This window comes from Rhinatrema bivittatum, chromosome 4, assembly GCF_901001135.1.
Source record: "Rhinatrema bivittatum chromosome 4, aRhiBiv1.1, whole genome shotgun sequence".
NCBI classification, from domain to species: domain Eukaryota; kingdom Metazoa; phylum Chordata; class Amphibia; order Gymnophiona; family Rhinatrematidae; genus Rhinatrema; species Rhinatrema bivittatum.
In genome coordinates this window covers 229,071,141-229,096,815 of record NC_042618.1, presented here as the reverse complement: position 1 = coordinate 229,096,815, position 25,675 = coordinate 229,071,141, and the positions used below count along the sequence as shown (strand labels likewise).

The 25,675-nt window shown below is 43.6% G+C and overlaps 1 protein-coding gene across 20 annotated transcripts in view; it reads right to left on the bottom strand.

Annotated features, from left to right (window-relative positions):
• MICAL3 (microtubule associated monooxygenase, calponin and LIM domain containing 3) overlaps positions 1 to 25,675 on the bottom strand; it is a 756,715-nt gene that overhangs the window by 278,982 nt on the left and 452,058 nt on the right. For all 20 annotated transcript variants that reach the window (XM_029599822.1, XM_029599821.1, XM_029599828.1 and 17 more), the window contains 2 exons: positions 21,477 to 21,565; positions 11,629 to 11,716 (listed from right to left, as the gene is read on the bottom strand). In XM_029599822.1, the coding sequence (XP_029455682.1) occupies positions 11,629 to 11,716; positions 21,477 to 21,565 (177 nt within the window). The remainder of the gene's footprint in view (positions 1 to 11,628; positions 11,717 to 21,476; positions 21,566 to 25,675) is intronic.

Sequence of the window (25,675 nt, the reverse complement as noted above, 5' to 3'; positions counted from 1 at the left end):
GAGTAACAGATAAGTATGAGAAAAAAAATAAGTGTGAAAGCTTGCTGCGCACACTGGATGGGCCCTTTGGTCTTCTTCTGCCGTCATTTCTATGTCTCTATTCCTTGCTGAAGTTACAGGTGGTCGGCCTACTTTGAGAAAACTAATTTTTTCAAGGTAAAGGCTTCAAACCCCCAGAAAACTCAGTCAAGAGCATCAAGGAAGGGCCAGGAGGAAGGGACTGGGCCAGGTGGTAGCTTGCCTTGCAGTGGACCGCTTACTTAATCCTAAAATCTAACTATGAGCTTTACACAGTAACATAGTAATGATGGCAGAAAAAAGCTTCTTATGGTATCTGTCACATCATACAGGTTACCCCCATGTTTCTTTTAAGGGTAGCAACTGCCGCTTTGTGCAGTTATCCCCAAGTCTTATGATAACCCATAAAAAATGTACTGCTAGCAACATTTTTACTGGGTGGTGAGCCTTTTTGAAAATTCAGACAGTGCCGCTTGATGTTCTTTGCTTATGGACTTGGCCAATAAAGCAGTCCTGTGCTTTTCCCCTTATGTTTGCATATCAGTACCCCAGACCGTAAAAGGTCAGGGCCCCTGTTGGTTGTCATCTGAATCCAGTTCCTCCTCCCTCCCACTTCCCCCAAAGCGGAGAGGGTGTTGCAGTCATGTCAAATACATCAAGGCTTATTGGTTAAGGGTGGTAATCCCATGCCTTCTGTTAAGGTTAGTAACTGCTTCTCCATGCAGGTTATCCCCGGGCTTATTAGTTTCCCGCCCACAAAAGTCAGGGCCCTTTTTGGTTGTTGTCTAAATCCAATTCCCCTTTTCTCCATGCCATTGAAGTGGAGAAGAATGTTGCAGTTACTTCACTGAGGCAGCTATTTTTGTGTCAGGGTTTTCCAAACAGAGTAAAGCTTATAAGAGAGCCCTATATGTGCAAAGATTATTGTTGCTTTCATATCAATGCACTGATAACATGGATACTGTGTGTATTTTAAGATTGTCAGACAAAGCCACTCAGCTCAAATAATTTGACTACACTGGACATTCTCACTCTTCATCGTGGCTTATGTCACCCACCAAAAATTGTATTTTCAAGTAGACAGAATTTGAGAGATATGGTGGAGAGATTGACCTTACTGGCTTTACAGAATAGTGATGCAAATGGACCTGGGGTCTTTTTGTGCAACACTTGTGCAATGTACACTAAGACTATTTCTGGTTCAGTGTGGATACATCCTCATACTAAGAAAATGTTCATCTGAAAAGTCACAGAGATTGCAACTCCTTTGGGGTAGCATATACGGTACTGTGCACCTATGCCTTCGTTTATGTAGGACAGACACCATGGATAACCCAGGTTCGATTGACAGACACAAAAGCAGGTTAAACACAAGGGCGTTAAGTGGTCCCCTGGCTGTGCACTACATTGCACAGCAACATAAGTTTCAGGATCTACAATATGCGGTTTTGGAATTGGTTCCAAGGCCCTTCAAGAAGAGGAAATTTTTCTGTCATCCTGGACAAGCAGAAACATTATTGGATTTTTAAATAAATAGTCTAAATGAACAAATTGAGTGGTATTCACTGACTTGAATAAACTGCTCTGTAATAAAAAGACTCTTGTTGAAGAGCATATGCTTTTGGATCCTATAGATTTTTAGAGTCCCAAACATTTTAACTGTATATTTTAATTGTGTAGTTTTTTGTTGATGTCATTTCCAGTTCCTCCCCTTTTGCATCAGTATAAGTTTGTATTTATGTGCTTTAGTTCCAGATCTGGGAAATGGACTTGTATTTAGAAGTGCTATGGGAGAGGCTGATGAATTGGATACCCCTGAAGCAGAAGGAATTCAAAACACGGTACTGTGTAGGGGTTTCTGTGGAATTATTACATATAGTAAGTAGACGTTAATGAAATTTTAGTAGCACCTGATTATGTTTGTGTGAATTTAAATTACAAAGGAACAAAGGTACAAAATATTTTAAGGCTACAAATGGAGGTCAAGGGGATGCTGAAACTTAGTGGAAGATTCGGGTCCTCTGTTGCCCAGATTTGGTGCACTGTGATTAGCTCTATGCTAACATCTCTCCTCTCGTAAAGACGGTTAGTGAGACCAATAATTTCAAAATATTGGGTGTGAGGTTGGCATTCATTATTCTGTCCATGTGTATGTAGATTCATTGAAATCCAGGAGCAGGAGGTAAATGTTAATAAAAACAAGCAGTTCTACTAAGTCTGGCAAGAGGGGTGTATGATGCAGAATCACAATGTTCCCCTGCCCTTGTGAACACATACTCACTGGGCATGCTGATGGGTAGGCAGGAAAGGAAATGTGTGACCATTGCAACATCTGGCTAGAATGAGGACTTTTAAATCCAGTATGCCAAGGGATGTGTCCCCATCATCTCTAGGGCTCTCCAAGCTATTCCCTGATGGAAATTTATACAGTGGTCTCCTCTGGGAAGCACTGGCAGAGGATTCTGCAAGCAACTACCAAAGCTACACCTTGTATCAAGTTTTGTCTCATGGTGGCAATAGATCGGAGACTGCTGATGAAAGTGGTTGCTGACAGGGAGCCTGCTCTTTCCTCCTTATCCACACTATCCCTAGGTCTCTTATGCTCCCTTGCCATTACCCTAGCCATCAGCTTCTCTTTCCAGTAAGTGATGCCTTCATAATGGCAGGCAATATTCCCTTTCACTCTTGGGTCACAAAGCACAGCCAATTGTGTGAGGGGCTTGAGACTACTTTGGAGTTGAAGCTCCAAAGCTTCAAGTGACATCAAGACTGCCTGTGGCATTCCCTGCTTCTGCCAGAATCTCTGGAAGGTCTTCTCCAAGAGTTGGATTACGGCGATAACTTCACCAATGCTGACAGAGACTGAACTCATAGCATCTGTAGCATCCTTAAAGAACATCAGAAGATATATCAACTGCCTGATACGTAACCAAACCTGAGTCCTAGACTGTGGTGGATAGGACTTTTTTGGAAGGAAGACTGATTTTTTTAGTATCCTTCCTAAAAGACTGTTTGGAGGAGTACTCAGAGGGCATTAGAGGGAGCTGGCGAAGGGTCTCATGATGGTCCTTGAGTTCCACCACCGTCTGCTGAATCTGTTCTCCAAACAGATTGTCTCCTATGCAGGGCAGATCAGATAGTCTGTCTTGTACTTCAGGGCTTAAGTCCGAAGACTTAAGCCAGGCCCATCTTCTTGCCAAAATAGCAGTTGCAGATACCCTGGAAGCAGTGTCAAAGACATAAGACGATCTTATTTCATGCTTCCCTGCCTCAAAACCCTTGTGTACTAGGGTTAGAAGTTGTTCTTGGAATTGCTGAGGCAGGGTCTCTGCAAAGTCTTGTATCTGCTTGAATAAGACCCTGTTGTACTGGGTCATATATAGCTGGTAGGAGGCGATCCGAGAGATAAGCATCGATCCCTGGAAGACACACCGGCTGATGACATCCAGGAATTTCTGTTCCTTACCTGGGGGAAAGGAAGAGTGGGGTTTTGATCTTTTTGCCCTTTTTTGGGCAGATTCTACCACAACAGATTGGTGATCCAGCTGAGGTTTCTGGAATCCTGGGGCTGACTGGACCAAATAAGTGGTATCAGCTTTTCTGCTGACTGGAGCAACAGAACCAGGGTATTCCCAGTTCTTTTTGAGGAGATCCAAAAGAACCTGGTGAATAGGGATGGAGGTTATTTCCTTGGGAGCATCCAGGAATTGTAAAATCTCCATCATTTGATGCCTGTCATCTTGTTCAGTCTGTAATTGGAAGGGAACCAATTCAGACATTTCCTTCACAAAATTTATGAAGGATAGGTCCTCTGGAGGAGAACGCTTCCTGCTTTCAGTAGAAGGTGGCGATGGCAAGTCATCGGTGTCTTGAGAAGAATCATCGGTCCAGGTGTCATAGGGATCAGGACCTGCCCCTCTAGGGGCTTGAGAAGGACGGGATGATGGTATTCCTGAAGGTCCTGGTCTAGGTTCCGAAGGCATCGAGGGAAGTGCTGGGGGCAACGATGAGGGCATCGATGGATGGATCGGCGGCGCTGATGGGCGCATCGGCATCAATGGTTGAGGCATCGGAAGCACTCCTGATGGAGGAATGCGTAACGGTGTTTCCCCTCCCGATGACAGGGTAAGCAGGGAAGGCACTGGAGCCATCAGTGACCCAGGATCCATCGGTGGAAAAGCGGCTATAAGCGCTTCCATCTTCAAGAGCAGTGGTGCCAGTGCTGTCTGAATCGGATTGGTGGTCAGTTCCACAATCGGCACCGGTTTTGGTGGCGGAGGAACTTGAAGTCTGTGCATTGCCTTATCGATGGCCTCCTGAGCCATCCAGTCCAGTTCTTCACGGAGACCTGGAGCAAGCAGCCCCGGCTCCAGAAGGGAAGAGGGAGGCAGAGGCATAGCCGGAGGGACCACCGTTAAAGGTGGAATCGCAGCTCCCGATATCCGTCCAGGTGAGGGGGTCTGTGTCTTTTCTGGACAGGGTTTTTTTGATGGCGGCTCGGACAATGGCGAGGTCGAAGATTTTCCTTCCTCGATGGTCCGAGATTTGCGGTGTCGATGCCGATGTTTCTCTCTACGATTCCCTCGGTCCTGAGGTGGGGTAGAGGTAGCTGAAGGCTGAGAAGTCGTCGATGCTGGACAGTCACCGGCCGGTGGCAGATACTGGCACGAAGTGGACGGTGCCGGTTCAGACAACGTTGATGCAATAGACTGTGTCGGAGTTTGAGAACGGAAGAGAAGTTCCATTTTCTTCATTCTGGCCTTGCGACCTTTTGGTGTCATTAAGGCATATTTGGTGCAAGTCAGGACATCATGCTCGCACCCGAGACACATTACACAGACTTTGAGGGTCTGTAATGGACATGGTACAAGTACAGTCCGGGCACAGACGGAATCCCGATGCCATGGCCTTTGAAAAATGTAGCCGCAGTACAGTCGATGGCCAGTAGGCCACGAGGGCCAAACTCGATGGGCATCGACTGAAAACGGGCAAAAACTTACTGGTGTACCGTGGAGTCAAAAATTCGAAGAAGGGGCCCCAGTGGGGTATGAGAGTTTTTAGTAATTCCGTGAGGAAAATTCTTGTCAGGAATCTCTGTGGAGCTCCTTAACCAGCGTGGCTACTGCTGCACAGAAAAAAGAAGACTGAAGAGGGACCCCTGCTGGCTGCAGGTTTAGTGTCATGCTGGGCATGCCCAGTAGGTGCCAGTCAAAGTTCTAGAAACTTTGACAAAAGTGTTCCGTGATTGGGCTCCATCCTGTGATGTCACCCATATGTGAGGACTACCATCTTGCTTGTCCTGTGAGAAATGTTTCATCCAAACTACTGGATTCAAAGAGATTTGCAAGACATGGCAAGAGATCATACTACTGTGGCTTTGTAGCACTGGAAGGTGCAGGAGCTGGAGGAAACCAGCATGACTGTAAGATTGCTGGTTCTTTTGCTTTTCACACCATTTTCCTCTTGAAGACATGCTGCAATAACAACCAGTAAAGCACAGATCAGCAAGATGACATTTGGAATTCTCCATCAATTGCTACATACAGGCCTATGCAGAGGAAAGAACAATCCAATAGCCATGCACAGACCACCTTGTGAGCTGAAAGATAGAGTCTTGCTGTGCCAACAAGAGACTTCCTGATGATACCATCAGGAAGACATCGTAAGTGAAATCAAGGGAAAAGGGAGGAATCTTTTTGCTTGAACACCAGACAAAACTGCCCACAACAGCACTCTCTGCATGGGTCTGAATAGTCAAACTGATCTGTGGGGCAAGGGGGTATATGCCTCAAAGACCTCGCAGCCTTCTGTCTACCTGAAAAAAGCAGGGGAGGCAAGGGAAACACATGTACACTGCTTCTCAGACAAGGAAGCACCAGTTAAAGGAAAGAGCACCAACCCTTCCAACTGTGTCCTGACAGAAGGTTCTTGGTCCAGGCTATTGTACACAGCTTCTATCCAGAAGCTCCACGCATCGAGGAGCACGCCTCTATGGCCAGCAGGAGTGTCCCAACAGCAATGTCTCAAACAGGGTGAAGGCACACTGCTTCTATTTTGAAGAAGCTCTGCGCACCTGGAAAAAGGCTCCTCTATGGCTGGCAGGGGTGTCCTGACAAAACAGTCTCAGACTAGACTAAAGCGCACCACTTCTGTCTGGAAAAAACTCCTTATAGTAGGAAGAGAACCCCTCCATGGCTGGCAGGGATATCAAAACATCAGGGTCTCAGACTCTTCTGTCTAGAAGCTCTGTGCACAGGAAAAGTGCCCTTCTATCACTGGCAAGGGTGTCCCAACATCAGGGTCTCAGCTCAATACATTGCTTCTATCTGGAAAAAGCTCTGTGCACCCCACTTCTGTCTCTACGAAGCTCCATGCACCAGGAAATGTGTCCCTTAATGGCCAGCATGGATGATCTGACATAGAGGTCTCAAACTAGATGAAGATACACCACTTTTGTCTGGAAGAAGCTCTGTGCAGTAGGAAGCACACTCCTCAAATAATGGAAGGCGTGTCCTATTAGCAGCCACCTAATTCATGGTATTTAGCACAGTTTCTGTCCAAAAGAAGTGCTATGCACCAGGAAGCATGCCTCTCCATGGCAAGCAGGGATGTCCCAAAGGCGGGAGCTCAGACCATGCCAAAGTGCACTACTTTTGTCCTGAAGAAGCTCCATGCATCGAGAAGAGTACCCCTCCATGGCTGGCAGGGGTGTCCCATCTTCAGTATCCCAGTCTGGGATATCGTGCACCACTTCTGTCTGGAAGAAGCTCCATGCACTGGGATAAGTGCCCCTCCATAACCAGCAGAATGTCCCAAAAGCATGGCCCTAATCCAGAGTAAGGTGCTCTACTTCTGCTCACAAAAAGCTCTGGATACCAGGAAGAGTGCCCCCTCACTGCTGACAGCAGTGTCCCCACGGAATGAGCTTAGACTCTGGAGGGACCACCCATGCGTTCCTATGGATCCGGAATGGTTCCAGGAAAATCCACTCCATACCCAGACATAGCTCATTCTGCCTGGATTGCATTTTCAGATCAGTCCCAATAAACTTTTTTTCTTAAACCCGTAATGTCAATAATTAGTGCAAACCCCACTACTGGGTAGTAGTAAGAAGTTGGGACTGGAATCTCAGGGAAACACCAAGAAATGTATAAAAGGCTCCTGGAACTGTGGGTCAGGTAAGGAAAGCAAACAAGACCTCATTCAGACTTCTAGCCAAATCTGTAGCCATCTGGTTATATATGTTTTTCAATGAGGTTTATAAAAAGAATATATAAGATCTGGAAGAGTCAGGTCTTGTCGCCCACCAAATCTGATAGCCCTAGATCCAAAGAGCCACACGTGGGGCTTCCCTGAGTGGACCAGAAATACCACATTTTCTGCCCAGGCAGGAGGGAGGGTCAGCAGACAATTTTAGCCAGTTAAATCCTTGGCTGCTCTGGAAGTTGGGTGGATCTTGATGAAGGTCCACAAGTCCAGATTCCAGTGGGCTAGCAACATGGAGGCTGGTGGCCCTTGGTGCGGGAAAGTCTCGGCTCTCTGCCCATCAAATATGATGGTCCTGGGCCAAACCAGTACCTCATGGGACTTCCCTGAGTGAACTGGGAGAATCCACCTTTTCAGTACTGACAGGAGTGAGAGTAAAGATATGCATCTGAAACCGGTTATCTCCTTGGCTTCTCTAGAAGTGGGGTGGACCTGTCTGGTCCCAGTGGGCCAGCAACATGGGGTTGATGGACCCTCATGTGGGAGGGAATCTGGGCTCTCTGCCTATTAAATCTGGTGGCCATGGGCCAGGCCATTCCCCTGTGGGCTTTCATGAGTGGACCAGAAAAATTCACTTTTTCTGCCATCCTGACACAGTACTTTTTCGTTTTGAGAGGTGGTACCTTTACATACGTCATCGCATTGTCGGATGATAGCAACCGGCCTGAGTTATCTGGAGAGCGAAATTGAGGGTCCAATGATTGAGCAGGCCTAGCCATCCAATTGATCCAAGTTGGAGCTTTTAATTTTTATATCTGAAGCTATGGATCTTAAAACAGCACCACATCCCTAATCTCTTTCCTCATCTGTGCTTCAGTTGTTCATGAGTAGTACACAGTTCTAATAACCACATTGATCTTGGAGAAAAATAGATTTTTCGTAGATTAAGAGAGATGGTTTAAGAAGAGGCCTGTACAGTCTCAAAGATCACGAACTATTACAACATTCTGAATTATTCTTACATTGCTCAATATTTATCAGCGTGATTCTTGCATGGGGCTTTAATTACAAATCAGCACAGCAGCTCCCTCTTATTTAGATTAATACTGGTAGAAGTGGATAAATAGGAGAACTATCAAGAACTGTAAACAGGAATGTCTCCTCTGGAATGAAATATAAAGAAGGATCTTAATACTGTTTTGCCAACTGGATACGTATTTTTTTCCCCCCTAGTATTGCTTCTTTATGGATGTAATAGCATCTCAGTGAAGTCAAATATTTAGAACACTTTTTTTTTTTAAGTAGGAAAATTGTAAACACAAAACATTTGTTGGTGTTATAATAGAGACAGATATAGATATATTGATGCCTACACATCTACATACAGTCAACTATATAAACATACACAGAGTTCTTACTTAAATTTTTAGGAAATTACATGTATATACACACACATATATATATATACACAGAGAGAGAGAGAGAGTATCTACACACATACAATATATATTTTGCGGATAAAGTAGAGATGGATAAAGTGAACATTAACTGAAAACTCCACTGGATGTTTACATTTATCAATTTTTTTTCACTATCTATAAACACATACAAACACATATCCCTTTCTGAAATAAAGCAGGGCAATTACATGTATGTAAAAAGAAACCTGGCCAACACGGACTGTTGCTTTAACACAGAAAAAATAATCCATCTTCAGCTATATAAAACACTGCAATCATTCAACACCTAGTAAAATGCTGAAAGAGAATGAAATCTCTCAGCAGTCAAGTCATGCTGTTTCATAGCTCTCCTGAGCTACTCTGTTAATTATGCTTTAAAGCTGGTCAGACTCATTTCAAAATTAATGCCATTAAAGGAATCGTGAATGAGTTTTTTGTGAAATTTCACTCCTGCTTTCATGAATAAGTTTATATAAATGACTATTGAATAAATGTTTCTTTTAAATATAGTGGGGGGAATTTCCAAAGGGATTTCTGCGAATAAAAGGTGTTTACCCACGGAAAAGAAAATCTTTGAAAGTTGCCTACCACTCCATCCAGGGAAAAGGGGCAAAACCAGTAAAGAATCCCTATAGGAGTTTCTCTTTGAAAACTGACTGCAAGCACCACAAGGAATACAAAAATTACCCTCAGTCTGCCTGCATTTTCCCTAGCTATTTATTCATTCATTTTACATATCAAACTTTTGTAGTACAGATTAAAATTGTTTGTGAAAATTGAAATGTTATATGTGATATACTTTAAGTCATTTAATAAAAAAAAAAGGAATCTTTTATGAAAAAATGCTGAGCATGCTTTGAAGAGAGTGCAAATCTCTCCATGATTCAGATCCATCTGGGTGAAACACTGGATGCATGTGATATGTTCAGCTTTTCCCTTGGTGTTCTTTCCCCTTACTAGGATATTGGTTGTTTTAAGATGCAGCAGTTTTATCCATCTTTACCATGGAAAAAACTGGGATTAGTCTTCTTGAGAACGTACATGGGTGATGTTTTTCAACTTTTACTATGTTTAAAAAACTTTAAAATGAAATGCTATTTGGACAATGGTGTGACATTATGCACATTTGAGCTCTTTACAGCAATAAAGCATGTAATGTAGTGCTAAATGTGAAACTTCAGGTTAAATATCACATTTAAAAGTGAATATATTATTTAAAAATGTCTGTTTTGATTTGAATAATATATATTTTTTTGACTCCCTTTTTGTTGATTTGCTAAAAGTACTACCACCAGTCCTTGGAGAAAACTTGAGTCCCTCTCTTACATTAACATCCATTAAAGGGTTAAACAAGACATCCATCACGCATGGCTTTAAGCGAAATGGACCGTAGGTAAAAACAGGAAATACAGGCACCTTGCACTAAGCCCAGACCTCCGACTGGATTGAAATACTGTCAGAAAACATAAGGTAAAGCATATCAGAAAATATTACACTAGATTGTTTCCAGATGATTCCACTGCTGTATGGAAATCTTTCATTTTATGTTCCAATTTTATGCTGCTGATTCTCTGATATAAATATATTGTCTGTGTTGGGGCAAATGTAAGGAAGCATCCTGCTTCAGTTCGATCTGTAGTGGAATACCAAAGAGGGAATTTGGTATTCCACCTGCTCCTAATCTCAGTGTGAAGTTTTGAAATTCAATAGAACAAATAGCTAGATTTGCTCTGTAATACATTTTATGGCCAGCTGCAGAATATTTTTGGCTACTGCAAAAATGTTTAGTATATCTGGCTCACAGTTGTGGCATAAACAACTAGTCCATCTCCCCAAAGAGTAATGAAGCCACTAACCAAAACTGAGTGAAATTCACAAAGTGATACCCAGAAAACATCACAAATTTGGGACAGGTTTCTTGTATTAATGGTAACAAATATATACAGAAAGACACATTGAACAGATATGCCATGATCTTCACAATTATCCCATAGCTGCAGAGAGGGATTTGCTAGAAATGGGAATAATAGATACCATCACCAACAAGAAATTAAAGGTTGAAAACCCATCACGAGTGCTAAAAACAGCAGAAAACAAAGTGGTATAAAGTAGCAATAGCTTAGGCAGAAGAAATGCAGTGTAAGATGACATTCTCCTTATTTAGCATGAAAATTTGGATAATCTTGGCTTCTGCTAATCGTAATTAACACTATTTACCAGGACTGAATTCCTTCAATGAACTAACATGGATTCTGAACAGTCAGAGATACTGAAACCAAAACAGTCTGCACAAGCAATCTATTTGATAAATTATTTTTGTTGAAACTGTGTCTAGCACTCAGCCTATAGAGACTTTACTGCATTTTATTTAGCTCTCTAATATAGCCATGAGCACGTGTTTATGTTACATCATACAAAGATACATTAATTATTAATATACGATATAAATTAAATGATGCTCATGGCTATTTTAATGAGCCCAAACACCCCACCCTCAGTAAAGTCACACACACCAGTTAAATTTTGTTTCCTGGATCAATTACTACAAAATCCATAACAGATTCTAGTCATGTAATTGGTGAGAGCACGGGCAGGGTTTACTCCACCAGCATGTACAATACAATCAATGTTTCATTTTCACAATGTGTGACCCAAGTTCACTGGCTTGACAAAATTACAAATTTCAAGATGTTTCAGTCTCAATGATCAGCAGACAGTAAATAAAACTCCCCCAAAATCTGAAAAAGCATCTCAGATTGCACATAAAGAAAAGGGAGCCCAACAGCCATCAGCTGACACATGAAATAGGAGTCCAAAGGATTTTGTGCTACCTGGTGCCTGAATGAGGACATGGTGCTGTGCAGATGCTGGCTTGCCCCTTTAACCTTGGCAAAGAGGCAGAGAGAATACTGCACGGCCCTGCTCAACAAGGAACTGGAGCTACCTGGGGTCCGCTCAGCAGAGGTGGCTATGGAGTTTGTTTGTCCAGTCTCTTCAGCAGCCATAGTATCCTTCAGGGGGCTTTTGTTCTCCTATAAAATCAAATCAAAGCACACATCTATTTTTTAGAGGGCATGAAGAATTTTGGGTGTTTTAAAACATATATCTCAGAAAAGAAAAAGGAAACCAGTATGATGCACACCCCTCTCTCTCCCCACCTGCCTATACCACATTTCAGGATGACCACAGCTCAAACATTTCCAGGTGTGAATGTTTTTTGGACACTGTGATCTTAAGGTGGATATTACTTATTACTATCCAGTATCTATATAAAACAAGGTAATCGTCAAATGTTTTCAAGTTACTCTTCCACAATCACCACAATGATTTTCAAAAAGAATGTAAAGCCCATGGCACCTACATTCTTGCTGCTACTACTACCAAGGCCATCGGTTTCCTACAAGTCAGAGGTAGATTCTGCAACAAGACTTTCTTGCCATCACTTGGTATAGGTCAGGAGTAGGCAACTATGGTCCTGGAGTGCCACAAACTGGTCTGGTTTTTAAGGATATCTCTAATGAATATGCATGACATGTTTGTATGCACTGCCTCCATTGTATGCAAACATCTCATGCATATTCATTGTCCTGAAAACAAGACCTGTTTGTGGCACCCCAGGACTGGAGTTATAAGTTATTTTTATGCAAACGACCGGTATATCCAGCTTTTTGTTTTTTCTTTTTTTGCTATGTGATGCCAAAGGGGACCATCCTCTGACTTTGTTTACCAAATGTTTGCAGACTGTAAACTCTCGGATGTCATCTAATACCTTCTATTAAACGCCAACAAAACGGCAGTTTTGTAGGTAGGTAGGTAGGACCCATGCTCCTAAGAACAGAGTCTAAGTTAACAGCTGGCAATTCTACTTTGCCCCTGTTAACTGAAAAGGCTAGATCTTGGAATTTGTTTTGATCCTAAATTAACCTTAAAGGTCAAATTAAGGAGGTTTTTTTTAAACTGCCTTTTATAAAAACTGCTTGGCGAGGTAGCTGAAGTACTCTTCTCTTATGGGTTTTACAATTCATACAGAATGCAGCAGCTAGATTATACCCTGATTGAAGGATCTGTACTAGTTACTTGTATCGCAATGAATCCAATTTAAGATTTTTACATTTATTCATAAAACTATTCATGGTGAAGGCCTGCAATATTTAGCTGAAGGTTTGACATCTTATATTACTTCACGATCCTTGCATTCAGCTGGCAAGTCCTTGTTAAGAAGCAGTTCCGGAGGAATGGCGACAGAAAAATATAGTTCCTATTCACAAAACTGGAAATAAGGAAAAAGCTGGGAACTACAGGCTGGTTAGTCTGATCTCTGTGATAAGCACATTAATGGAATCGCTGCTAAAACAAAATGATTAGGGGTATTAAACAGGAATTTCCCTTCCTGAGACACAGAGGAGTTCACTCAATATTGGGGGTGCTCAGGCACACACTATACCCACCGCACTGGTGCCTGTGTCTCAGACCATATTTTTTTCTTTCTGGTAGTTACTTTTGTAAGTGCAAGGTTTAAGGGTAATCTAGAAGAGAGGCAGCTACATTTTCCTGGTTTCCCAACCAGGAAATTTTTTTCTAGTTGGCACTAGTTTTAATGAGTACCAGGAGCCAGCAGCAGTAGTAGATTGTATCGAAGGCATACATCTTAGGGGGTGGCTCAACAGCTACTGGAAAAAAAAAGCCAGTTCACAACTCTATCCCTCTACCAGATAGCTTCTCATAATGATCAATTAACCGCTAGGCCAAGAGATCCCAAACCGTTTGAAGCAAACATCAGTTTAAAGGAGTTTAGTTTTGCACAATGTGCAATACTTTAAACCATTTGGGGGGATCCCAAAGGGTCTAGAAATCCAAGATGACAAACTAGCAGGCCGATACAGTAAAGCGCGGCCGCGGTTACCCTGTTTCTAACCCGCTTTCTACCCACAGTTTGGCCGCGTAAGTCTAACCCAAGATTCACTATCCGTTTTAACCAATTTTTACCGCTTCTTTAAATCGACGCGTATCCCTTTCCGCCCGCGGCATGTATATATGTAAACGATCGGATTAGCTATTCCCTCCCATACAGTAACGTGCGGCCCGATTATCGCCTTTTTAACCAACTGTTTTGCCGCGTCTTTAACCCGCTAATTTACCGCCTACCCTGACCCTGGCGTTAGAGGGATGTGACAGCAATAGGCAGGCTCCGGTCAAATAAGTGGGTGGGTTGGAGCAAGTGAGTAACATGGTGTGGCCTGGTTCTCCTACGCTTGGGCATCGGGGATTGCCTCTCCCCCCCCCCCCTCTCGAAGCAAGGCGCAGGGCGAAAATCGATTCGACATGTTATTAAAGCAAATAGAAATTGTAACAAAAGTAAACTTACTGCATGCTTCCAGCAGCCCCAGTCCTCTCTCCCCTCCTCCCGAGGCACCCACCGCGGCTCCCCTGCCTCCCGGGGGCAGCCGGCGGCAAAAGCGGCTTCCAGCAGCCCCGCCGGCGAAGGTGCATGAACGCACGTCCAATTTGGGCGCTCAAGCAGTGAAGGCGAATGAGCGCACACCGTGACCTCGGACATCCATCCGGGCTCTCAGGTCACGGCGTGCGCTCATGCGCCTTCGTTGCTTGAGCGCCCAAATTGGACGTGCGTTCATGCACCTTCGCCGGCGGGGCTGCTGGAAGCCGTTTTCGCCGCCGGCTGCCCCTGGGAGGCAGGGGAGCCGCGATGGGCGCCTCGTGAGGAGGGGAGAGAGGACTGGGGCTGCTGGAAGCATGCAGTAAGTTTACTTTTGTTACAATTTCTATTTGCTTTAATAACATGTCGAGTCGCTTTTCGCCCTGCGCCTTGCTTCGGGAGGGGGGGAGAGAGGACTGGCAATCCCCGATGCCCGAGCGTAGGAGAACCATCCACTTCCTGGTGCCTGTCATTTCAAATGTCATTTGAAATGACAGGTACCAGCGCACCCAGGATACTATATAGGTGCTGTATAGCACTCTATACAGTAAAATGGATTGCGCTTCATAGACGCTTCATGGACGCGGCTTGCATTTGCATGCCATTTAAATACTGTATCGAGCGGTATGCCTGTGCGCGCGGCAAACAAGCGGGCGCCCGACACTGCCGCACTTTTTCTTACGCGCCCTTACTGTATCGGCCTGTAGATGAATAACAAGGATGAGAAGCTTCTGGGAGCAAGTAAGAATATGGTTTGGGTAAATGCTACTCCTTATCCTTTATTAGTCAGATAGAAGTCATGGATTTTTGTGAGGGAATGCAGCCTTGCAAATTCATTTTTCTGACTTATCAAACAGGTGTTCTCCTAGGACAGCAGGATGGTAGTCCTCACACATGGGTGACATTATCAAATGGAGCCCAGCATGGAAAACTTCTGTCAAAGTTTCTAGAACTTTGACTGGCACACTGAGCATGCCCAGCATGCCACGTGGGGTCCCCCTTCAGTCTTGTTACAGAGAATTACAAAAACAAAATAACTTAAAATGAAACCCAACTCAGGTATGAATAAAGAGTTTATTGGAAGGTGGAGAAAGAAGGGACTCACTAGAATAGGCCAATTTTGTGTGGGACACACTTTGTTAAAATTTCAGGACTTAAGGGAAAAGTATGAGTTGTCTCAAACTGATATGTATACTTATATGCTATTGGAACACTATTTCAGATCGATAAAGGTTGCTGAAGAGCTATTCAAAGGGAGAACCCTGTTTGAAAAATTTTGCAAAAATGTTGCTCTATTTAAGCGCCCGATTTCCAGCCTTTATAAGCTGCTTAATGGGGAAGCCAGGGTAAATATGTCTTATCAGTTAAGCTGGGAGGCGGATATAGGAGCGATTCTTTCCGAGGCTGAATGGGATAAATGCCATATGGTTGCAGGTAGGAGCTCGGTGTCTGCAAACATTAAAGAAAATGGATATAAGCTTTTGTATAGATGGTATTTGACACCAGAGAGGTTCCATAAGATGAACAGCCTAATCAGTGACCAGTGTTAGCGGCAATGCGGAGAGAAGGGTACGTTTTATCACATGTGGTGGGTCTGCCCTAAGGTTGTGAGAACATGGGAAGTTGAGGTAGAGTTCCTGAGAGAGGTATTGGGAGAAATGGTATCATAGGATCCTAAATTTGTCTTTTAAGCTTAGTGGAGGGGTTTGGTACAGAGGAACAAAGACCTTTTACTCTCCAGGTGGTGATAGCAACGAGATGCAAAATAGCGAGATGGTGGAAGAGGACCGAGACACCTACGCTGCAGGATATTAGACTACGGATAGACAAAGTGTACCAGCTGGGTTATCTTACAGCTATAAGAAATGACAGGGTGCTCAAGTTCCAAGCTATATAGGCTCCCTACTGTTACTGGATTAAGCAATCCTCATAAATTAACCCCAATTAAAGCTATCATTAGAAGCCAGGGGAGGGCGGGGGTTAGGAGAGGGGAATACACAGGGTATTTTGGCATGGGTAAAATAAAAACCACCTGCAGACGGTTAATGGCAAATGTTCAGTTTATTGTATGGAGTACAGTTATGATAAATTATGCATTGGTATTATCTTTATTGTTATAGACACGTTACGTGGAATGTTGATCACAATATGTTACAATACAGTTTTTATATACTAATGTATCATGCTGTGATATTCGAATAAATAAAAAATTACAAAAAAAAAAAGAAACCCAACTCCATGGGGTGGCGGGCAGATTTCTTGAGGACTAACAACCTGCTGTCCTAGGAGAACACTTGTTACAGTAAGCAACTCTGTTTTTTCCTAGGACAAGCAGGATGGTGGTCATTACACATGGGTGAATACCTAGCTGTAGGCTAGAGAGGACCAACAGACACCAAACAGGAGCCAACAAGCACAACAGCCTAGGGGCTGTTGATAATGGAGGAACTCAGCCTGAACCCGAAAAACAGGGCCCTGGGAAGAAGAGTTGGGTTTAGACCTGAAAAAAAGTTATGAAGGACAGATTGGCTGAAGCTACTATCTTGTCGGCCATCTCTGTCCAGGCAGTAGTGAGCAGCAAACATGTGAAGAGAACACCACATCGCAGCTCTGCAGATCTCCGTCACAAGGGCCTGCTCTCACATGGGACACTGAAGCTGCCACGGCTCTTACGGAGTGAGCCTTAATGGGGCCCCCAAGCTGCAGTCCTGCTTGCGTGTAGCAGAAAGAGATGCAGTCTGCCAGCCAGGCAGATAGGGTATGCTTGATTACAGCAACTCCCATTCTGTTCTTATTAAATGAGATGAAGAGTTGTGTGGACTGCCTATGCCCTGCCGTTCTCTAAGGTAGAATGCTAAGGCCCTCTTACAATCCAGAGTGTGCAAATGAGGTCTGGGAAAGAAGGTGGGTAGGACGATAGACTGCTTCAGATGGAAGTCCGACACCACCTTAGGCAAGAATTTAGGGTAAGTACGGAGAACCATCCTATTGTGGAAAAACTTCGCATAAAGTGGGTAAGTCACCAATGTTTGAAGTTCGCTGACCAATACGCTGAGGAGACCGCAACTAATATGACATTCCAAGTCAAATATTTCAGGTCATACGTGCACAAAGGCTCAAAAGGGTCCTTCATGAAGTGAGCCAAGACCACATTAAGGTCCCAGGAGAAAGGCGGAGGACACAGAGGGGGCTTTAGCTGACGCTGACCACGCATGAAACGTCCCACCAAGGGTTGTACGGAGATGGGCGTACCATTCACCCTGTGATAAGCCCCAATGGCACAGAGATGCACTCTGACTGAGTTAGACTTTAACCCGACAGGTGCAACAGGTAGTCCAAGAGCTTCAGGGTGGAGCAAGTGAACAGGTCCATCCCGTGCTGCTCACACCAGACAGTAAACCTCTTCCATTTCAGGCTATATGACTTTCTAGTCGATGGTTTCCTGGAGGCAACCAGTATCAGAGATACATTGTTAGACAATGCCAAGGGCTGCAATACTAGCCTTTCAACATCCAGGCCATTAGAGACAACAACCTGAGGTTGGGATGGCGCAGCCTGCCCTGATCTTCTCTCATTTGAGGAAATGGTTTAAAGCTCTCAGATCAAGGATGGGATGGAGTTCCCCAGTCCTCTTGGGGATCAGGAAATAGCGGGAGTAAAACCCTGTATCCTGCTGCCAAAGAGGAATGGGCTTGACTGCCCTGGTCTGTATGAGGGCAGAGAGCTCAGACAGCAGTATTTCCTGATGGAGACCCGAAGAGGGACACAGGGGAAGTTTAGACGATACCCTCAGCGAATGATGGAGAGGACTCACCGGTACGAGGTGATCGCTAGCCAGTGATCCAAAAAGAACCGCAGACGGCCTCCTACTGGAGGGTCCAGTGAAGAGGCCACGATGACTGGGCTCCTGCTCCCTCACTCCCAGTCAAAACTCTGTAGCGGGGCTCAGCTGAGGTGCTGGCTGAGGTCTAGGGACCTGCTGCTGCTTAGAACAGCCTCTACAGGACACTCGCTAAGGACGTCCGCAGGAAACCGGAGGGTAGTACTTCCTCTGGTGGTAGAACGACCTACGGGCCCCTTGCCTCGCCAACCTTCTGGCCGAGGAGGGAGTGTCCGAGGCACTAGCCGAAAGATGATGGAGGGTCTCATGATGGTCTTTCAGCTGAGCCATGGCATCCCAGACTTTGTCCCCAAAAAGGTTATCCCCCGTACACAGGAGGTCTGCCAGTTTCTCCTGGACCTCAGGGCAGAGATCCAAAGATCTGAGCCAGGCCATCCTGCAGGCTCCAATGCCTGCTGTGGCCATGTGAGCAGACATCTCAAAAATGTTGTAGGTAGAATGCACCTCGTGCTTACCACACTCAAAGCCCTGCTGGACCAGTGCCAGGAATGTTTCCTGCTGCTCTTGAAGTAGGTGTTCTGCCAGCTCCTGAACCTGTTTCCATAGGTTTCAGGAGTGCTAGGCTATATTTAGCTGGTAGGAGGTGATATGGGCTAATAATATTGAGCCTTGATACACCTTCCTACCCAGCTTGTCCCATTTCCTATGCTCCCGACCCAGGTGCGTGGAAGCATGAGTCCGGGAGCTTTTGGCCTTTTTAAGGGCAGACACCACTACCATTGACTGGTGGGGGAGCTGATGCCTCTCAAACCCCAGGGACTTCTGTACAAGGTAGACAGCGTCAGCCTTCCTGTTTACCGGTGACACAGAGAAAGGATGCTCCCATATGCGCAGGAGCGACTCCTTGAAGATCTCGTGCACGGGAATAGCTACCACTTCTTTTGGCGCATCCACAAACTGAAGCACCTCCAGCATGTGGTGTCTGGCGTCCTCTTCCATTAAAAGTTGGAAGGGAATTGACTTTTGCCATGGAGCAGATAAATCCGGCAAAGGTTAAGTCATCTGATGGAGCCCGGCGCCACTCTTCCAGAGGGGATGGTTCTGAGAGGATATCTTCGTTGACATCAGAAAAAGGACTCCGAAATATTGTCCCCCAATGGATCATACAGAGCCTCCTCCTCACTAAAATCCCTGGGCGAGGTTAGTGGGGGACTCGTGCTCACTGCCCTTGGCCTGGTTCCCGGAGGCATCGGGGAATAGATGGTATCGATGGCACTGATGCCCCCGAAAGCCCTGGCACCAGAGCCGGGAGTGGCAGCCAAGGTGCCAGAGGCCCTGATGGCTCTGGAATCACCAAGCCTTCTTCCTCGGAACAATCAGCAATGGGAACATCGATGGCTGCTGGGGCATTGAGGGGTCTCCAGGCACCAGCTGCATAGGGAGGACGCCCAGCAAGACATTGAAGAACTCCAGCAATGTTGCTAGGATCAAAGGAGTAGGCATCAGTGGTGGTGGTGTTGGTAGAATCAATGTGGCCAGCAGTTCGATGCCCCTGAGGGCTTGGAACACTGTTAACTGAACCTTGCAATCCCGCTCCTCCTCGACGGTCGCTGTAGGTAAAGCGGGTGGAGGAGGAGGAGGAGCAGGCGCCACCAGATCGCCCTCGAAACGAGGGGGATTGGTGCCTGCCACAGACATGGGCATCGGTAGGGAGTGCCTTGGACTCCTGGGCTTGATTGCGGGTGTAGTCTCAACACCGTGGGGCCACTTTGGGGCAACACAGCCAATGCCGATGCCTTCCTGGATCCGGTGCCATGCACCGATGGTGACTGGTGTCAGTGCTTGGCCTGGTCTTTACCCGGCACTGAGGAGGGCGAGGAATCAGACATCCATAAGATTTGTCCCTCTAGTTATAATTAATCGTGTCTCATTTTCTTTCTCGGTTAACTTAAATTTTATGTTTTTTTAATTATCTAACTTGTTCTCTTAATTAATTTCTACTATGCTAAATTCTTCTTTATATGTCATTGTCATTATTCTCTTAAATTAAAATATTATTTGTAAAGCACTGCTGCTAATCGCTATGTTTATTTAGCGCTGTTGCGAAATATTGTTGAATGTGAACCGATGTGATATTACTAAACAAATGTTGGTATATAAAAGCTACAAATAAATAAATAAATAAATAAATAAATAAATAAATAAATAAATAATCCTGAAACGTGACGATACAGACCAAGGTTGATCCCCGGCGTCCCTCTCCTGAGGGGGACTCAGTGGGGGGGTGGACATCGATGCCTCCGTGGTGTTGATGCACTGGACGCTGGTATGGACGGTCCTGATTTCTTGGAGCCAAAATGTTTCTCCATTTTATCCAAACACGTCCTACAACCTTTAGGGGTCATCTGATTGCAGAGCCGACAACCCTGGACATTGTGCGATGCCTCCAGGCAAAGAATACAAACCATGTGGATCAGTCAGAGACATGGTCCACGGACACTGGGGGCACAGACGAAAACTGGAGGAAGCCATTCTTCGTGCTGACTGGCAGTCGGTTTAGGGCAGACACTGACTCCAAAAACCCCCATAACCGACCACAAAGAACACGAAAAAACTTACTGTGTTGCCCTACTAACTATGGGGACTAGTGAAGAGGGACCGTGGCACGGATGCGAGGGAAAAAAAAAAAAATCGCAGAAAGCAGAAGAGAACTCAAAAAAAAAACAAACAGAGCACAGCTCCACAAACCGTGAAGCAACAGCTCTGTGGAAAGAAAGGCTGAAGGGGGATCCACGTATTCTAGGAGAAAGGAAAGCACGCAGTTTACTGAACTATCTGAAAGTGATTTCATTATTATTTTTGTTCTGTTTATTTATTAGTAAACATTTATAAAAGGGATGCCTGCTCTATATTCTATCAGAAAATAAAAGTACAGAGAGAAAATCTGAAGTACATAAGAGAAAAATAAGGCCAAGAAAGCAGATATTGTCATTCAAATTTTGTAACAAAGATTTTTTTCCAGTTTTATCAGTCTCCACAGTTTTGAAAAATCATCCTTAAAAAAGGCAAATAAGTGTAGATGGAAAACTGTACCCAAGCCAATTTACACTTGAAGAAAATTTTGTCTTGTACAGTATAATTTTGCATAGCATCGTCTATGTACACAGAACTCTATTAAGAGAAATAGAATAAACTACAGGTGCTGCCTGTAGTCTAAGGCAGAGCTCAGAGAGGTTAAATAAGTTACTCAAAATAAACTGTTATTAAAAGTTTGAGGTTTTCTAAATTCTTTGGTTTGTGGGCTAACTGCTAGATTACACTACCAGCCTTGATTTTATTCTGACCCTCCCTCTCCCTTGTTTTATACTGGTTTTGTAAAAATATGTATATTGAATGAAGCCACAGAAATGTCTGACATTTCAGTTAAGTTGCCACTCCCTTTTGGTACTTTAACTCTTCCCATATTAATAAAAAGTGTCTTCTCTATTTAAAATGACCAATTAGAAATAAAACATACCTTTCCTGACAGAGGAGCTGCTGCTGGTCTCTTCCGGTGAGCATAGCCAGACAGTCGGTAACAGTAGTGAGGTTTGCAGTAAAATTTACCTGCATGCAGAAAAAAAGAAGCTTTAATGTAAGGCTTCTGATTTTAAGTTTTAATCAATGAATCCCGATAAAACACTCCTTCCACCCCCCACTGGAAAAGCTTCACTTCCCTAGGACTCTCATCTCTCCTTTGTCTACCGTGTATCCTCTGCATTGTTTTTGTGCCTTTTCAGCTGCACAAATGTATATATTTGATTCACCAGAAAAAGCTACCCAACAAAAGTACTCTTGTGCCGCAAAAACACTGATAAACACTGATTTTTAGTAACCACAAAAAGCACTGTCTATCATAAAAGATTTCCAGATTTCTTCAGTTCTGCTCCATTTTACAACGCCAGCATAAATCTCTTCCCTACATATCCATAAATCCTATACTCACTCCTTGTTAGTTTCTAATTTATATTTGAAAAATATTCCAAAATCGGCAGTCAAAACTTTTGGTTGGGTCAATCTCCCTCTTCCACTTTTCTTCATCCCCTCCCTAAAATAGAGATGTTTTCCTTGAACATCAGATTTCTTAAAGAAAAAAATCCACAACATTCAAACTATTGGAGCAAAGCTGTAAGGCTTGCGCAGTAGCATCATCCAGTAACAATGCCGCAGTGTGTGTGGAACAAAGAAATCACATGCAAAAGCTGGGAGAAACTGTTCTGTAGAAAAGCAAAATGAATATTCTGGTTAGAGGAAGAAGGAAAAGTTAAAACATTAACTCCCCAATCACCATTATGCATGAAAGGATAGAAAAAAAAAATAAAATGCACAAATTAAAACTATCCCCCAAAAATTCTGCTTGTGCCTAGACTCAATTTTAATCAATAGATAAATCTTCTCCACCATTCTAATAATTTTAGATCCACTTAAAACAAAAACAATTACAGAAAAATCTGAAATGAGCTCTGTTACCAGATTTGAATCATAATGTACTATATGTGTGTTCTCTCTTTACAACCAATCTTAGTCACCACAAACTGTGCAAATATTTCTACAATTCAATCTGCAACACACCATGCTATTCTAAGCATAGGGATGATTATGGCTCTGTAAATACATCCTTCTCCACTATCCCTCCCCCACCCCTTTTTTTTTTTAGCCTAGTAGCTTCCTCTTGCTGCTTTGGACTTCCAGATTCTAGTGAGCTTTCATTTTCACCAGGGCTTTCTCACATTTTCACCCACTTACCAGGCACTACAGTGAGAAACTTTAGCCAGAGGCCAGCAGATACCTCCTGAACCCAACACACATGCACCTTGAGCCTGGCCAGTAGGTGGCTGGCATTCCCTCCTCTATGTCCTTTCTCCCCCCTCAAACCCAGCACCACATCACCATCTTTGTTTGAATTGTTGTAATATGTTCTGATATCCCACCCCCCTCATCAAATAAGCATAGTCTGCTTTATATATAAAGTTTCCATTTTGAGAATACAGTCTCATTACAGAATTGTTCATCAATAAGTCCTTCAGAGACTCTGCCATTTTCTTTGCTCACGCTGTTTTGTTACCTATGGCCAGTGCTTTCATTCTTAGTTGATCTGAATGTGGTTTACTTAGTTTTGCTATATTTCATAAAAATTCCCTTCATGGCCTATAGTTTGACACAAACTTTTCAGTTCTACTTTTGCTTGATCTTTAAACTGTATAAAATAACTTTCAAAGCACTGCTTACTCTAATCTCAGGTCTCCTGTTCCAGGTACCAAACCTTGCACCAAACCTTGGTTGATCGATGAGTAAGTAGCTATAAGGGTGTACAGGTCAAAAAAAGTTTGCTTCATATTGGGGGGGGGGGGGGGGTATTCACATCCAAATTTTGTTTCTTTTGGGGGGCTTTTTCCAGGGTGGGTTCCAGCAAAAAGGTGGACGCTATTCAAAAATTGCATGCACTATTTGCAAATAATGTGCACAAAATATGAACGAAAACAAATAAAAATTGTGATTTTTACTGGTCATTTCATTTAAAAACGATATGAAATGATAAAGAAGACTATATTGTTGACACTGACTGTCATTTCAAATGAAAGAACATCCCTAAGTAGCTATAGGAGTGCCCAGTTTATCAAAAAGACTCAAAGGTTTAAAAATGCTCTAGAAAGTGAACAGAGCTACTGGCATATGCCAAGAATCAGTTAACAAATAAAAGTATCTCGTCATTAAAAAAAATAGTCTTCTCAGGGTGTACAGCTCTATACACTTCCTATGAAGCTTTTTAGCTTATTCTGCCTTTTGGGTTAGCTAACTTGATGTGCTTCTGCAAACGTAAGGGAAATGTTTCAAACTGCATCGGCTCCATATTTCTATTTTACTTTCTGAGAAAAAAAAATTGTCCAAAACTGGAGGATTATGTGTTTCACCAGAAACATAAATGTTAAGATTTGTGAATCTAAATATGTATATCTTAGGGGAGAGAAGAGAGAGGATAGAAAGAGGATAGTGAAGTTATGAACAGAAGACCAGATGGCAGCATTGCAAATATCCTGCATGGAAGCAGAGCAAAGACAGGCTAACATAACCATGGTAGCTCTGATTTGATGAATTCTCACCTTATTTTAAAGTTTTAGTCCAGAGTGAGAAAAGTAACAGATGTCATCAGAAATTCAAAGGGAAAGTCTTGTTACTGAAAACCTTTGTTTCACTGGGTTAAAGGAGATGAAGAGCAGTGAAGACTTCCTATATAGGTCCTTGTTCTTTCCAAACAGATCAGTAAGGCTCTTCTGCAATCTAGCATATCAACAGCCTGTACGTCCTTATTTGTGTGTGGTCTTGGGAAAAACACTGCCAAGCCAACAGACTGATTTAAGTGTCACTGTTGAAAAATTAGATGTACAGAAAATATATGATGAGTGTGATAGCTAACTCTGAGCAGAAGTTAGCTACCAAAAACAAAACCTTCCAAGAAAATTTTAGATCTACTTTTACTAAGGAGGAAGCCAGCTGTCTGAGGTTACAGCAGACCAACAATCTGTGAAAAACTCTGACCTCACCACAAGATGGTCTTCTGGATTCTCTGTATCCTGTCCCCAATTATGACTGGGTGGCTGCATAAGGCTTACCATAGATGTGTTCAACTTCAGTCCTCAATGTCACAGTCAGATTTTCAGGACGACTAACAAACATGCATGAGAACTTTGCATACAAACTGCCTCAATTGTATGGAACTCTCTCTCATGTGTATTCATTAGAGATATTCTGAAAAACAAATGGTTTGCAATCCTTGAGGATCGAACACCCCTGGCTTACAGCTTTTTTGGTCGCAATGGAGAGGACCTTCAATCCTGTTGTCTGGGATGAGTGGGACCTGGCAGCATTTCTTTTGAGAGGGAGCACTGCTTTCTAGGTGGGCCACTGTGGAACCTCCGAGAAGTGGTTTGGAGGTGGCAATGGACAGGGCCCTGAAGTGTAGAATAGTGGCTCCTAATGAACGCCACTGCAAGGTAATGTCTCCAATATTATGGTGTTTTGTGCATACGATAGGAAAGTTGCTCATTCATAATTCACGATTTGTTGCATACGATCTCAGTCTTTCAAATGTACTGCTAGTGCTGGACTTGATACTTATGTTGTGCCAAAGACAGCTTCCTTCTCAAGATCATAGGATATAGTAGATTCAGACAATATATCAAGATGCACGTGGTAGTTTCTTTTTAATCAGGCCCATGTTATCCATATTTTCTTGGTCTCCAATTGCATTATTTGGTACTTGAGGATCTTCTCTCTCTCCATACATTATATGGAATAGTTGTTTGGAACTGACAACGCCATGTGTGTGTTTTTCAAAATAATGTCTAGTTTTCTTGCCTTGAGCTTTTTATGCAGTTGGACTGGGAATGTCCCAGGGGATCACAATTTCTTAATTCTCTATAATTCTGACAGGGTGATGGCCCAAGTGCTTTTCTGGTACAGGATGTTATAATATTTACACGCTTCGCGGTGGGTGAGCCATGCTACGTTATTATGCCTTTCCTATATAGGCCTTCTGACATCAGTACATCACACCTAACCACAAAGTGTAACTGTTTCCAGTTCTGTTTTATAATATCTACATTATTCTGTTTTACTATTTTTTTCCAATGCAGGCTATGAACGCTCTCATCCATAGTCCACTGCAGCACATAACCC